Source organism: Protomyctophum parallelum (genome assembly GCF_964188405.1).
Source record: "Protomyctophum parallelum genome assembly, chromosome: 22".
In the NCBI taxonomy this organism is placed as follows: domain Eukaryota; kingdom Metazoa; phylum Chordata; class Actinopteri; order Myctophiformes; family Myctophidae; genus Protomyctophum; species Protomyctophum parallelum.
Window position 1 is genome coordinate 31475005 of NC_139714.1, and position 11685 is coordinate 31486689.

The 11685-nt window shown below is 42.2% G+C and overlaps 1 protein-coding gene across 1 annotated transcript; it reads left to right on the forward strand.

The window, feature by feature from the left end:
* Positions 1-9647: 9647 nt before the first annotated feature.
* On the forward strand, positions 9648-11255 carry LOC310853419 (vacuolar protein sorting-associated protein 4B-like; the record flags this gene model as incomplete). Its single annotated transcript, XM_083757751.1, has 1 exon — positions 9648-11255. One exon carries the CDS (start codon positions 9648-9650, stop codon positions 10959-10961), a length of 1314 nt encoding a protein of 437 aa, XP_083613877.1. The 3' UTR covers positions 10962-11255.
* Between the last annotated feature and the right edge of the window lie 430 nt (positions 11256-11685).

Sequence of the window (11685 nt, forward strand, 5' to 3'; positions counted from 1 at the left end):
CATTGCTGAAACTTGCTGAGCACATCTCTCCACCTAATGATGATTTTGCCTTTCCTTTAGCGCCACCCTCAGGCCAAAATGTCAACTTTGTCAACACAATGTAAGGATCAGGATGAGTTTGAGTTCTGATTTTATTTTGGTGACCTTTTGGCCTTTCCCCTTGGGCCTCTTCAATAGTCAACAATCATTCAAGTACAACCCAAGCTTAAGTGATGCAAATATTGACAGACCTGATGCCAATTTAAAAAACTTTGATTTGATAAAATTGTGATTTCTTCTTGAAGCTGTAATGTTTTTGATCTACACGAAATCTCTTTGCTGAAAATGCTTTCCTTGAGCAAGACACTGAACCTCTAATTGCTCCCGATGTGCAGCTTGGTGCCTTGCATGGTTTCTCCACTTGTCATGGTGTATGAATGTGTGTGTGAATGGGTGAATGTAAGGCAAGGCATCGATGTAAAGTATGAATGTGTGTGTGAATGGGTGAATGTAAGGCAAGGCATCGATGTAAAGTATGAATGTGTGTGTGAATGGGTGAATGTAAGGCAAGGCATCGATGTAAAGTATGAATGTGTGTGTGAATGGGTGAATGTAAGGCAAGGCATCGATGTAAAGTATGAATGTGTGTGTGAATGGGTGAATGTAAGGCAATGCATCTATGTAAAGTATGAATGTGTGTGTGAATGGGTGAATGTAAGGCAATGCATCTATGTAAAGTATGAATGTGTGTGTGAATGGGTGAATGTAAGGCAAGGCATCTATCATCTAAAGTGCCTTGGATAAACGACAAGGCGCTATATAAATGCACCATTTACCAATGAGAAGCTGAAAAAGCCTTTTGTGACAAAATAATTTTTTTACATTTTTAAATAACAATTCAATCTGTTTATGTTGGGATCAGAGTAATATAGTAAGAGTAAGACTATAGTAAGACTCCCATTGTAACAATGTAATGCTGAAGTGCTCATTCTATTTCAATATGCATGCAAAATGCATTTCTTGCATGTGGATTCCAAGGGATTCGATTTCCCAAAAGTTGCGTAACTGATCTGACAGTGCCTGTTCCTCTCCGACGCTGATGTGCATCACTTCAATGTCCACAACTTCAGTTATCTGTCAGGCACCAGAAAGGATAGGACTCAAAAGCAGGCAGCAAACCTTTAACGGGTTTTATTAAAGTTCAAAGGGAAAAGGCAGAGGCGTAGTAGGTAGGCAAAGCGTGGGTCAGGATTCCTGGAAGGCTGTCCGTGGGGCGTCGGTTCCGATAGGGATTAGGCAAGTCGTGAATCAGAGTTCGGTCCGGGTCCATGCAGTGGTTCTAGGGTAAACTGGGTTGATCTGCAGGCAGAGAACAATGGGTAGCGGCAGACAATAAGTAACCTTGGCTACTCAGCGTGGAACCTGGTGCAGGTGCGCTCACACTGGTGTGGGCGTGACAGTTATGAAATTTAGCGCGGTGACTTCTCCTTGCACCATGCAGCCATCCAAATACACTTTCCAGCAACTTCATTCAGTCTCTCCATTTTTCCTGTGACCATTTTCCAATATTGGTCTCCGCCATATGGACTCAGAACAGTCTCAAAAGGTTCACAGTAAATAACACAGATTTGTAACTCACAAGTTCAGATTTGCAACTCACGTGAGTGAATTTGTGTTTCACATTTGTGTTTTGTATCCACAAGTTCAGATTTAGAACACAAATACAAAACACAAATACAAAACACAGATGCGAAACACAGATACAAAACACAGATACAAAACACAAATCTGAACTTGTGGATACAAAACACAAATGTGAAACACAAATTCACTCACATGAGTTGTGAGTTACAAATCTGTGTTATTTACTGTTATTTACTGTTACTATTATTTAACCTTTTGAGACTGTTCTGACTCCATACTGCTGACATTACATGCTATCCTGGAGGAGAAGAGAAAAGAGTGTGTGAGACATTTCAACAAGTTGTTTCTGAGTGAGTATAGTAGGCCTAATGGAAGCAAACTGTAATGGAAATTTAGTTTTAAGGATAGTGTGGTGGTGTAGTGTTTTGATTAGTGTGCTAAACAGTGCAAAATACACATTAGAACTCCCGAGTTCAGCAGCCACCATGCAGTTGAGGAATCTTACTTAGTTGTATGTGTAGTGACTCTGCTTTGTCACAAGATGGGGTACTTGCCGCACTTGAGCATCATTCATCAAAAAAGTACCAAGATTCAGAAAAATTGCATGGCCTACATGCTACTGTAGTGTGGCAATAAAACCTGGATCCATTTAAATAATGTGTGCATGGGTTTTATAGGTTATATACCGTGTATATATATATATATACTCAGCTTAAAATATTTCACAGAATTCATAAGAGACACAATAATATGAAGGACTCCAATGGATTTTTATGAGATGATATCAGTTCAGTTGTCATACAGTACAACAAGAATGATGTGTGGGTGATGGCTGACACACACACACACACACACACACACACACACACACACACACACACACACACACACACACACACACACACACACACACACACACACACACACACACACACACACACACACACACACACACACACACACACACACACACACACACAGGGGTCTAGTATAGGGCGTCCCCATACAAATTAGTTAGGCATTGTAAATGAGTCCGTTTGATGAGGGCTAGGTGCACAGAAAACATGAGATACCAAAAATCTCAATTGTTGCCAAAGATTTATTTTCTTCAAAAAGGTTTCCAAAAATAATGTTCAAAATAATTTCTCAGGTAAAATATCTCTTTCACAAAAATAAAATATAACTTCCAAAAATGAAAATAACAAACTTACATGATATGCTTCAAATCAAGCACCCAGTCTGGACATTACAAGTCCTAACATGGTGACCCTTCTTTCTCCCTCTCTCCCCATGGACTGACTACAAAACTACATCCATTCAAAGGCCTCTGACTAGTGGCCCAAACCATCTGTCTAGAGACAGGTTTCCCCAAAGCATTCACTTACAAATCTAGTGAACATGTAACACAGAAAACATTTCCCAACCTTTACAGTATCCTTGTCAATCCAAAGTAATTAACAAGCAAGTTTTAAACAACCCGTCTCGTTGCAATCATACTAAATAGTATGCATTGACAGACACATACACCCCTGCAACAATGGTGCAACCCAATTTGAATCCTCCACCTCCTAAAAGGAGCAGTGGATTCAGTGGTGACTCTTTTGTGAAACTTTGACCAGGAAATGAGGATGGTGTGAGTAGTGTGTGTTTGACAATATTAATGATACTTAAACTGTTTGACTTTGAAAGGCATGTAAGTATGTTTGACCAACCAATTGTCTCTGTCCCATTTATGAAATGAAATGAATGAATGTATGCATATAAAACTGTAGAACAAGTCAAGATCAACTGATTGCTAGCTATGCCGGCTAAGTTAGCAAACAGTGTTTGATAATGACCATTGACTGACAGAAAATATGGAGAATAATAGGTTATGATGAACAGTAAAGGAAATACAATTAAACATGTGTGGCTCAAGAGGAAAAGTGAGAAAGCAGTCTGTCTTTATCACAGGCATACATTGCAATAATTCTAACCAATGAATCCATAGCTAATCAACATTTTTATTTTATTTTTGTCTCAAATGTTTTGAAAAGCTTTTGAATAATCTAATAATTTACTTAAATATTTTCTTCTGGGGATCCCTGGCACAAAACATTTTCTGATTATTATTATTATTATTATTGATCTTAATAATTATCCGTGACAGAAATTCTCTCCATTCCATGGTTGAGTAAAGCAGTCTCTATCGGCCAACAAAAGCGTGGCGGACACACTCAGTCCAGAGGAGCATGCAAGGACTAAAGCAGAGGTGAGTTTATGTTCCACAAATCAGACTGAGGCCTAGACCCTCTCGGAACCCTCCATAAAGCTTTTCTGAAATTTGGATGAGTTTTATGTAGGGTCCCTGTTCATAACTATATTTTCGTATGGGAATTTTGGAACGCGGACATAAATATGCTCCGTAACATCGTATCTGCGCCGTTTGACGGCCTGTTTTCCTTTGAGGGCTTCTGAATTCGTGAACTATAAGTACCTATACATTCCGCTGCGAATATCTCCTGTGGTGCGGAAGCCGTTAAGTATTTTTAATCTTTGTTTGACAGATTTGGTCGCTTTATTTCTTCTTGTTTGTTTACCGTTTATTGTACCGCCTCCCGGTGTGCGGTTGGCTTGTGCCGGCTACGTCCCTGCCTCTGATCTGCTCTGTCATAGCTATAGCGCCACTAGCTAGCCAGATAGGCGGTACAATGAGGTGTCAATAAACAAGGAAGGAAGAGAAGAATCAAAGCGACCAAATCGGTCAAACAAAGATTAAAAATACTTAACGGCTTCCGCGACCACAGGAGATATTCGCAGCTGTATTTATAGGTAGGCTACTTAAAGTTCACACATTCAGAAGCCCTCACACGAAAAAAAAGTCCTGAAAGAGCGCAGAAGGACTTATCCGAAGTTGTTTACGTTTCTATATGTGTGCGTACCCGGTGGCAGGGTGGAGGTGGAATAGGACCCAATGCTCTGGGTCTAAAAAATGTCAGAAACTTCAGTAGCATTGGGTTCTGCTTGTAGGGCTAACCGAGGCCATGTAACGCTGGCGCAGGGGTCTGCAATATGTCTGTACAAGGAAACATGTGTCAGTGGCAAGACATGACCCATTCATTCATTCTTTGTTCATTCATTCTTTAGGAGTCCACTAGTAGGGTGGTTCTCTAACATTTTATTTTCAAGGACCCCCATAACTCTGAGTGTTCAAATGGAACCAAATGGACCGGTACCATTTGTATACTATATACTCTCAGAGTTACAGACCTGGCTGTAGTGGTCATTTAGGGCTAGCTCTTTGTTTGCACTACTGTGTGTGTTGGTCTACTCATTTTGTATGGCCATGGCAAAAATAGAACTTTGACAAACTTGTCAATTTTTTTATCCACCACAAGCCAGCATGGCGATGTTGTGTGTAGTATTTCTGTTTTGCCTTTTGACTAGGGATGCACCGATCCGATACTCGTATAGGAGATCGGCGCCGATCCAGGCTCGGTGGCAAATGGGCCGATCCATTATCCGATCCGATAATTATGTGTAATTACAGTATGAAAACAACTCTACCACCTCTGTGACACAGCAGTGTAGTATTGACAGTATAACATGTGGAATGCAGCCACCTGCTCACACATTAACCTGGTCTAATTGTTGCACAGTTATTTAATAAATAATGCAGTGCATTTATATCTGTGTTTGTTACATTTTGTTTTACAAAGTTGGGAAAGTAATGTTTAAGTCAAGCCTTGATGTTGCCTTACACAAAATAATGATTCCAGACTCCACACAGTGAGGCATACAGCTTAATAGGTTATTACGTTTCTTTGTGGGGGGTATCGGATCGGTACTCTGTATCGGCAGATACTGGACCCCCATGTATCGAAATCGGTATCGAATGCCAAAAAGCCGGATCGGTGCATCCCTACTTTTGACTCGTGAGAAGGATGCTTGTCAATGTTTTGTCCACTCTCAAAATCGAAAAGCTTGGCTTGTAACTGTAAGTGGTTGAACTAGTAGGTAGGTAGAGCCTAACAGTTAATAATGAATGTGTTTTACTTGTAAGTGATTGAAGTGATTTAAAGACCATGTGAAACTGAAAAAGGGTTTTCAATTGGCCTATTTTGCTTTGTCTCTCATTAACCCTTCCTGGAATAGAGGACACTTGAAAATCTCAAAAGCATTCGTGGTCATATGGGTGCATTTTCAGAGCACGTCGCATAAAATGTGACACGCAGTCACATCAATTACATCCTACAGATGGCTTTATCACAGTACCTCATCATTTCGCTGCATGTACAGTGAGGAAAAAAGTCCTTATGCACACCTACAGCGGACAGGTGGGTCGGATAACTGGAACTGGAGAAGTAGAGGAAAAACTTTGGGATCCCGCACACTGTCTTCACTTGCAGAATTAGATTTATTGAACAATGTTTTGGTCGTTCAGACCTTCATCAGGCATGTACAGTACCTGTATGAATAGTGACAAATAAATCCCTCTTGTATCTCTTGATTTCAAGCTAGCACCTCCTGTGTCCAGCTTTTAGTGTGCGTGTAAACAAACTTTGTCCTGAGTCTCCTGACTCATAACAACAACAACAATAAAAGCCATTGATAATCAATGGCCATTTTTACGTCATAAACACAAACATTAAAAGCTGGGCATAGGATGTGAATGGCTGGAATGAGATGATGTAGGCTTATGATGAGAGCGTCCCTCACTTCACACGGGGGTGATTTATTTTCAATCACATGAGTGCAAACTGCAAAGATCATGTGTAGCAATTTGTGTGAATTCTTAACAAAATCTGCAGGAAAAATAGGCTAGTGTTTTGAATAAAATGCAAATAGTGGCCTATAAGGGTAGTCCACAGTAACTATTTCCTAGATTATAATGTTGCATAAAACAAATAGCTCCCTTTGACTATCTGTTACGGCCAGCCGTATATATTTTGTGTTATATTATTTAGTATTGTATTTTTTGTATTGTTGTTCTACAACTGTAGGCTATATGTAACTCAAACAGATGTGGACGTGTTATTAAAAATGGAAAATCAGCAAGAGATATTGAAAATGTCAGATACTTTAGCCTTAACCCATTCTGACCGGGCACCCATTTTGGTGTCTGCATCATGTTATGCTTTAGCTATTGAGAAATCGAAGAACGACTGACATTTTTAGAATCTGATCTCAGGTCAGAATGGGTTAATCAGACCAGTGTGTGTCCCAGTGGAAACCTCGTATGAATCTGATCTCAGGTCAGTTAATAGATTCATTTGACTCAGATCATTCTTATCTAGCCATTGCACGTGTCACCACCGCACAACCTGTAAAAACCTCTGGGAAGTCGCGTTCATCCGCTAAATCAGATTTCTTTTTTTCAGCAAGCGACACAGAGGTACAACAAAGTATAAAACAGGCTTGAGGCTTAACCCATTCTGACTTGAGATCAGATTCATACGAGGTTTCCGCCGGACACACACAATGGTCTGATGAACCCATTCTGACCTGAGATCAGATTAAAAAAATGTCAGTCGTTCTTCGATTTTTCAAAAAATAGCAGACCTACAAGCTCGTATCGCGCCACTCGGTGGCGCGATATGAGCTTGTAGATCTGCTATTTTTCAATAGCTAAAGCATAACATGATGCTGACACCAAAATGGGTTAACCAGGGTATATTTTCTGCTAGCTCTGTGACCCGAGGTGAGAAGATATCACCCTCTCTCCCAGTAAATGAAAAGATCCCTTGTCCTGCAGATCAATCAATACAGTGATTAGTGACCCTGTCGAAAGGTTATTGATCCCATATGGCCTCAGCTGGCTTTATCCTAACCTATAGCAGGCTGAAGAGAACAGGGAGGTTAAATATCGATCCAACACACTCCAAACATGGAAACAATATAATCACTGATCATTATCTGGATGGAGAGGGCCCAATGTCGCCACAACACACCAGCGTTCCTTGTCCTCGCAAGGGGGAATGGTTGTTAAAAAACGATTTGGGGAGTTAGGCTTACAATTAGGAAAAGATCCAAGTTGGGGTTAGGGTTAGACATTTACAGTAGAGGTTATTTAGTGGTTAGGGTTAGTTAGAATAATGATGTACACTTAGTTGGACACTGGTGTCCCATACCAAAAGAGAGTGTGTGTGTGTGTGTGTGGGCTAGCACCCCTCAAAAATGTAATGCTACTAGAGGTTTGGGCCGCTATATGCGGCCATCACATCTAGTAACCTCTCTCTCCCCCCTCCCCTCTCTCCAATCGATGTGATATGCCAGCTATGATATCAATTTGATGACATCGGGGATCTCCATATATGGGCATAAAGGGGACATATCTCCATATTAGTGTGTTGAGTACATTGACGAAGAAAGGTACAACGATGGTCCGTGTGAAGTCACGATATCTACTGTGTGAAGTGAACGTGTCAGACCGCAACAACTTACTGCTGCTCCGCGAAGGTTCCATCGCGCAGGCGGTCAGGGGAGCGGCGGCTCAGGCTCATCATGGTGGTGACTATGGAGCAGCGCATTGCAGCATCGGATTCTCTGTGCCCAAACTGGAATTGTATTCCTGCGCTGCCCGAAAGGCCGTTACAGACTCGTCTGGGCTGCACTGCCTTTTATCACCAGTGTTGTAAATGGAGGGCGGAAGCTGGTGCCATGCTTCCTCAACTGTTTGCATGTGGGAGGAACAATCAGAAGTTTCTGGTTCGATACAATACCCATTACCCAGCAGCTCCATAGAATGCTCCCCCAATGTAAAAAGCCAAGAAGAAAAACAAGAGATTCGCCAAAGCAATGCTAAGCTGCTCTGCGAGTCCTATGGCTGTATACTGGAGAGGATTTAGGCTTTACAGTACATGCTAAAATATTAAAGCCTTAGTTTAACCCATTCTGAACGGGCACCCATTTTGGTGTTGGCATCATATTATGCTTTAGCTATTGAAAAATAGCAGATCTACAAGCTCATATCGCGCCACCGAGTGGCGCGCTACGAGCTTGTAGGTCTGCTATTTTTGAAAAATCGAAGAACGACTGACATTTTTTAAATCTGATCTCAGGTCAGAATGGGTTAATAATGAAACTGTCAGGATGTAATAGAATTTTTTTTAATCTGATCTCAGGTCAGAATGGGTTAAACGGTATTAATTTCTACGTGGCACCTCACAACTCTCTCTTCCCCCTGGGGGTTGAGAATCACTCCTCTAATGTAGATCACTGACATCATTGATGGCGCAAGTCTTGCCCAAATATGGAGAGGCATTGTTTTGTTGGTAAAATAAGCTCTTACTGCTGTATTGATGACATCATCTTGACGATGTCACGTCGGTCATCTCCACATTTTGGTACATTTTAAGCCTGATCTGAGCCCAAATGATGGACATTATTTAAAACGTACGTCCCAGGAAGTATAAAACATACTTGGAGAAAAACAAAGTGTGTGGAGGTGCTAACTAATTAGCCTTCTGGCAGAACATGCGAGGGAAAGTTCTGCTGATCGGTTCAGCGGTTTGCCGGATTAGCTCACGGCGTACAACATGTATGAAATACCAGTGCGAGTTCATGAATGTGACCCGTCAGACCTCAACCTCTGCAGAATTAAATTTCATCTATCAAACGGAGTCCTGGCCTTTATTACCCTGACTGTCCTGATCCCGACCCCCCCCCCCCCCCCCCCCCCCCCCGAGTATTCTTGTTACCCATGCGAGGACCGAAAAACGAACGTTTGAATTGATGCTGGAGCTAACTATTGATCAGTATAAACTGTTGCCATGGAAACCAATGATGAACCGTGATGTCGCCAAGTAAACGTATAAAATGAATAATATTCCAGTAGCATTCTAGCGGACTAAAGAAGCAATTAAGGGAATTAGGGCTTTAGCTTTGGACCAGAGCTAGGACTATCCGAGTCTCCGAGAAAGCCTCCGATTCACTCGTCCCTCAACCAGCTACCTTCATACAGTCCTTTTAAGGTTCTCTCCAAGGCAACAGAGAACCTCGGCAATATAAGCCGATAAATAATCTTCAATCTGGAATCAGCCCTTATGTCTGACAATTTGCAGAAAGCCATTGATCTTGCCAGCAAGGCTGCCCAGGAGGATAAAGCTCAGAATTATGAGGAGGCTTTGCGTCTGTACCAACATGCTGTTCAGTACTTCCTCCATGTGGTAAAATACGAAGCCCAGGGTGACAAAGCTAAGCAGAGCATCCGGGCAAAATGTGCAGAGTACCTGGACAGAGCAGAAAAGCTGAAGGAGTACCTGAAGAAGAAGGAGAAGGCTCCACCTGCCAAGCCAGTGAAAGAGTCTGGTTCTTCTGAAGACAAAGGGAATGAAAGTGATGAAGGAGAGGATCCGGAGAAAAAGAAGTTCCAGAATCAACTCTCGGGTGCAATTGTAATGGAAAAGCCAAACATTCAGTGGAGTGATGTTGCTGGTTTGGAGGGAGCCAAAGAAGCCCTGAAAGAAGCTGTCATTCTACCCATCAAATTCCCACACCTGTTCACTGGTAAGAGAACACCCTGGAGAGGGATCCTGCTATTTGGACCTCCAGGTACAGGAAAATCCTATCTTGCCAAAGCTGTGGCCACAGAAGCCAACAACTCTACCTTTTTCTCCATCTCTTCTTCTGACCTTGTCTCCAAGTGGTTGGGAGAGAGTGAAAAACTTGTGAAGAGTCTCTTCACCCTGGCGAGGGAGCACAAACCCTCCATCATATTCATTGATGAGATTGACTCCCTCTGTGGTTCAAGGAGTGAGAATGAGAGTGAAGCAGCTCGGCGCATCAAGACCGAGTTCCTGGTCCAGATGCAGGGAGTGGGGAACGACAACGAGGGAGTCCTGGTACTCGGAGCGACCAACATCCCATGGACTTTGGACTCTGCCATCAGAAGAAGATTTGAGAAGAGGATCTACATCCCTCTGCCAGAAGAGCATGCCCGTACCGTCATGTTCCATCTCCACCTGGGCGCCACCCCGACCTGTCTCTCTGATTCTGACTTTGTTACGCTGGGAAAGAAGACCGAAGGATACTCGGGAGCAGATATCAGCGTCGTTGTCAGAGATGCACTCATGCAGCCCGTCAGGAAGGTCCAGTCAGCTACCCACTTTAAACGGGCACGAGGGCTGTCAAGAGATGACCCCAATGTTCTTGTAGATGACCTCTTGACCCCGTGCTCACCTGGCGATCCCAATGCTATTGAGATGACATGGATGGATGTTCCTAGCGAGAAGCTACTGGAACCTGTTGTTTCCATGTCCGACATGCTGAGGTCCCTGGCCACCACAAGGCCGACAGTTAATGAACAAGATCTGGATAAACTGAGAAAATTCACAGAGGACTTTGGTCAGGAAGGTTAATGGGATGTTCGAGCCAAAGCAAACCAAAGGAATAGTGATGTTCTTTTTCCTCTCATTCTCCTTTTCTCTCCCTCTAACCCTCCACCAGTCCTAGGGCTCTATTGGTATATCACAAGACTGCTATATTAAGTTGTGTTGGCCACACAACCGAAGGGATGGAAATGGAATACTACATTGTTTTCTTTGATATCCTCTGTTGTTCGGGGGGTTTCTCTGCAGCATTTCTGCAGTTGAACTGTTAAAATGTGGTTTGATTGCTTCTTAGAATGGATTATTTTGGTTACTTGTATTATGCCCAAACTTTAACACAAATGGGAAACTATTACACAAAACGTCGTTCCACCCAACACACTCTTACACAGGGATAGTCAAATCACAACTACTAAGATTCCATAGAATTTGCACGCAAAGAAGTGATTTCAAAATAGCTTGTAAAACACTATTTAAGGCACTCAGACTAAGGGGATACACTAGGACATTCCTCCGGAAAGCTCAAAGTACCTTCTTAGAAATAAGAGTGCGAGATCCAGGCCCTAAATTGGCCCTGATAACCAGTTATTCAACACAGAGCACACTAGCCAACAACAGAATAAAAAGGAATTTTGAGAACCGAACGGATGATCTTCTAAAAGATTATAAAATTATATCGGCATACAGAAAAAACAAAAACCTTAAAGATTATCTAGTACACAGCAAGCTAAAAGAAATCAACACACCAGCACGC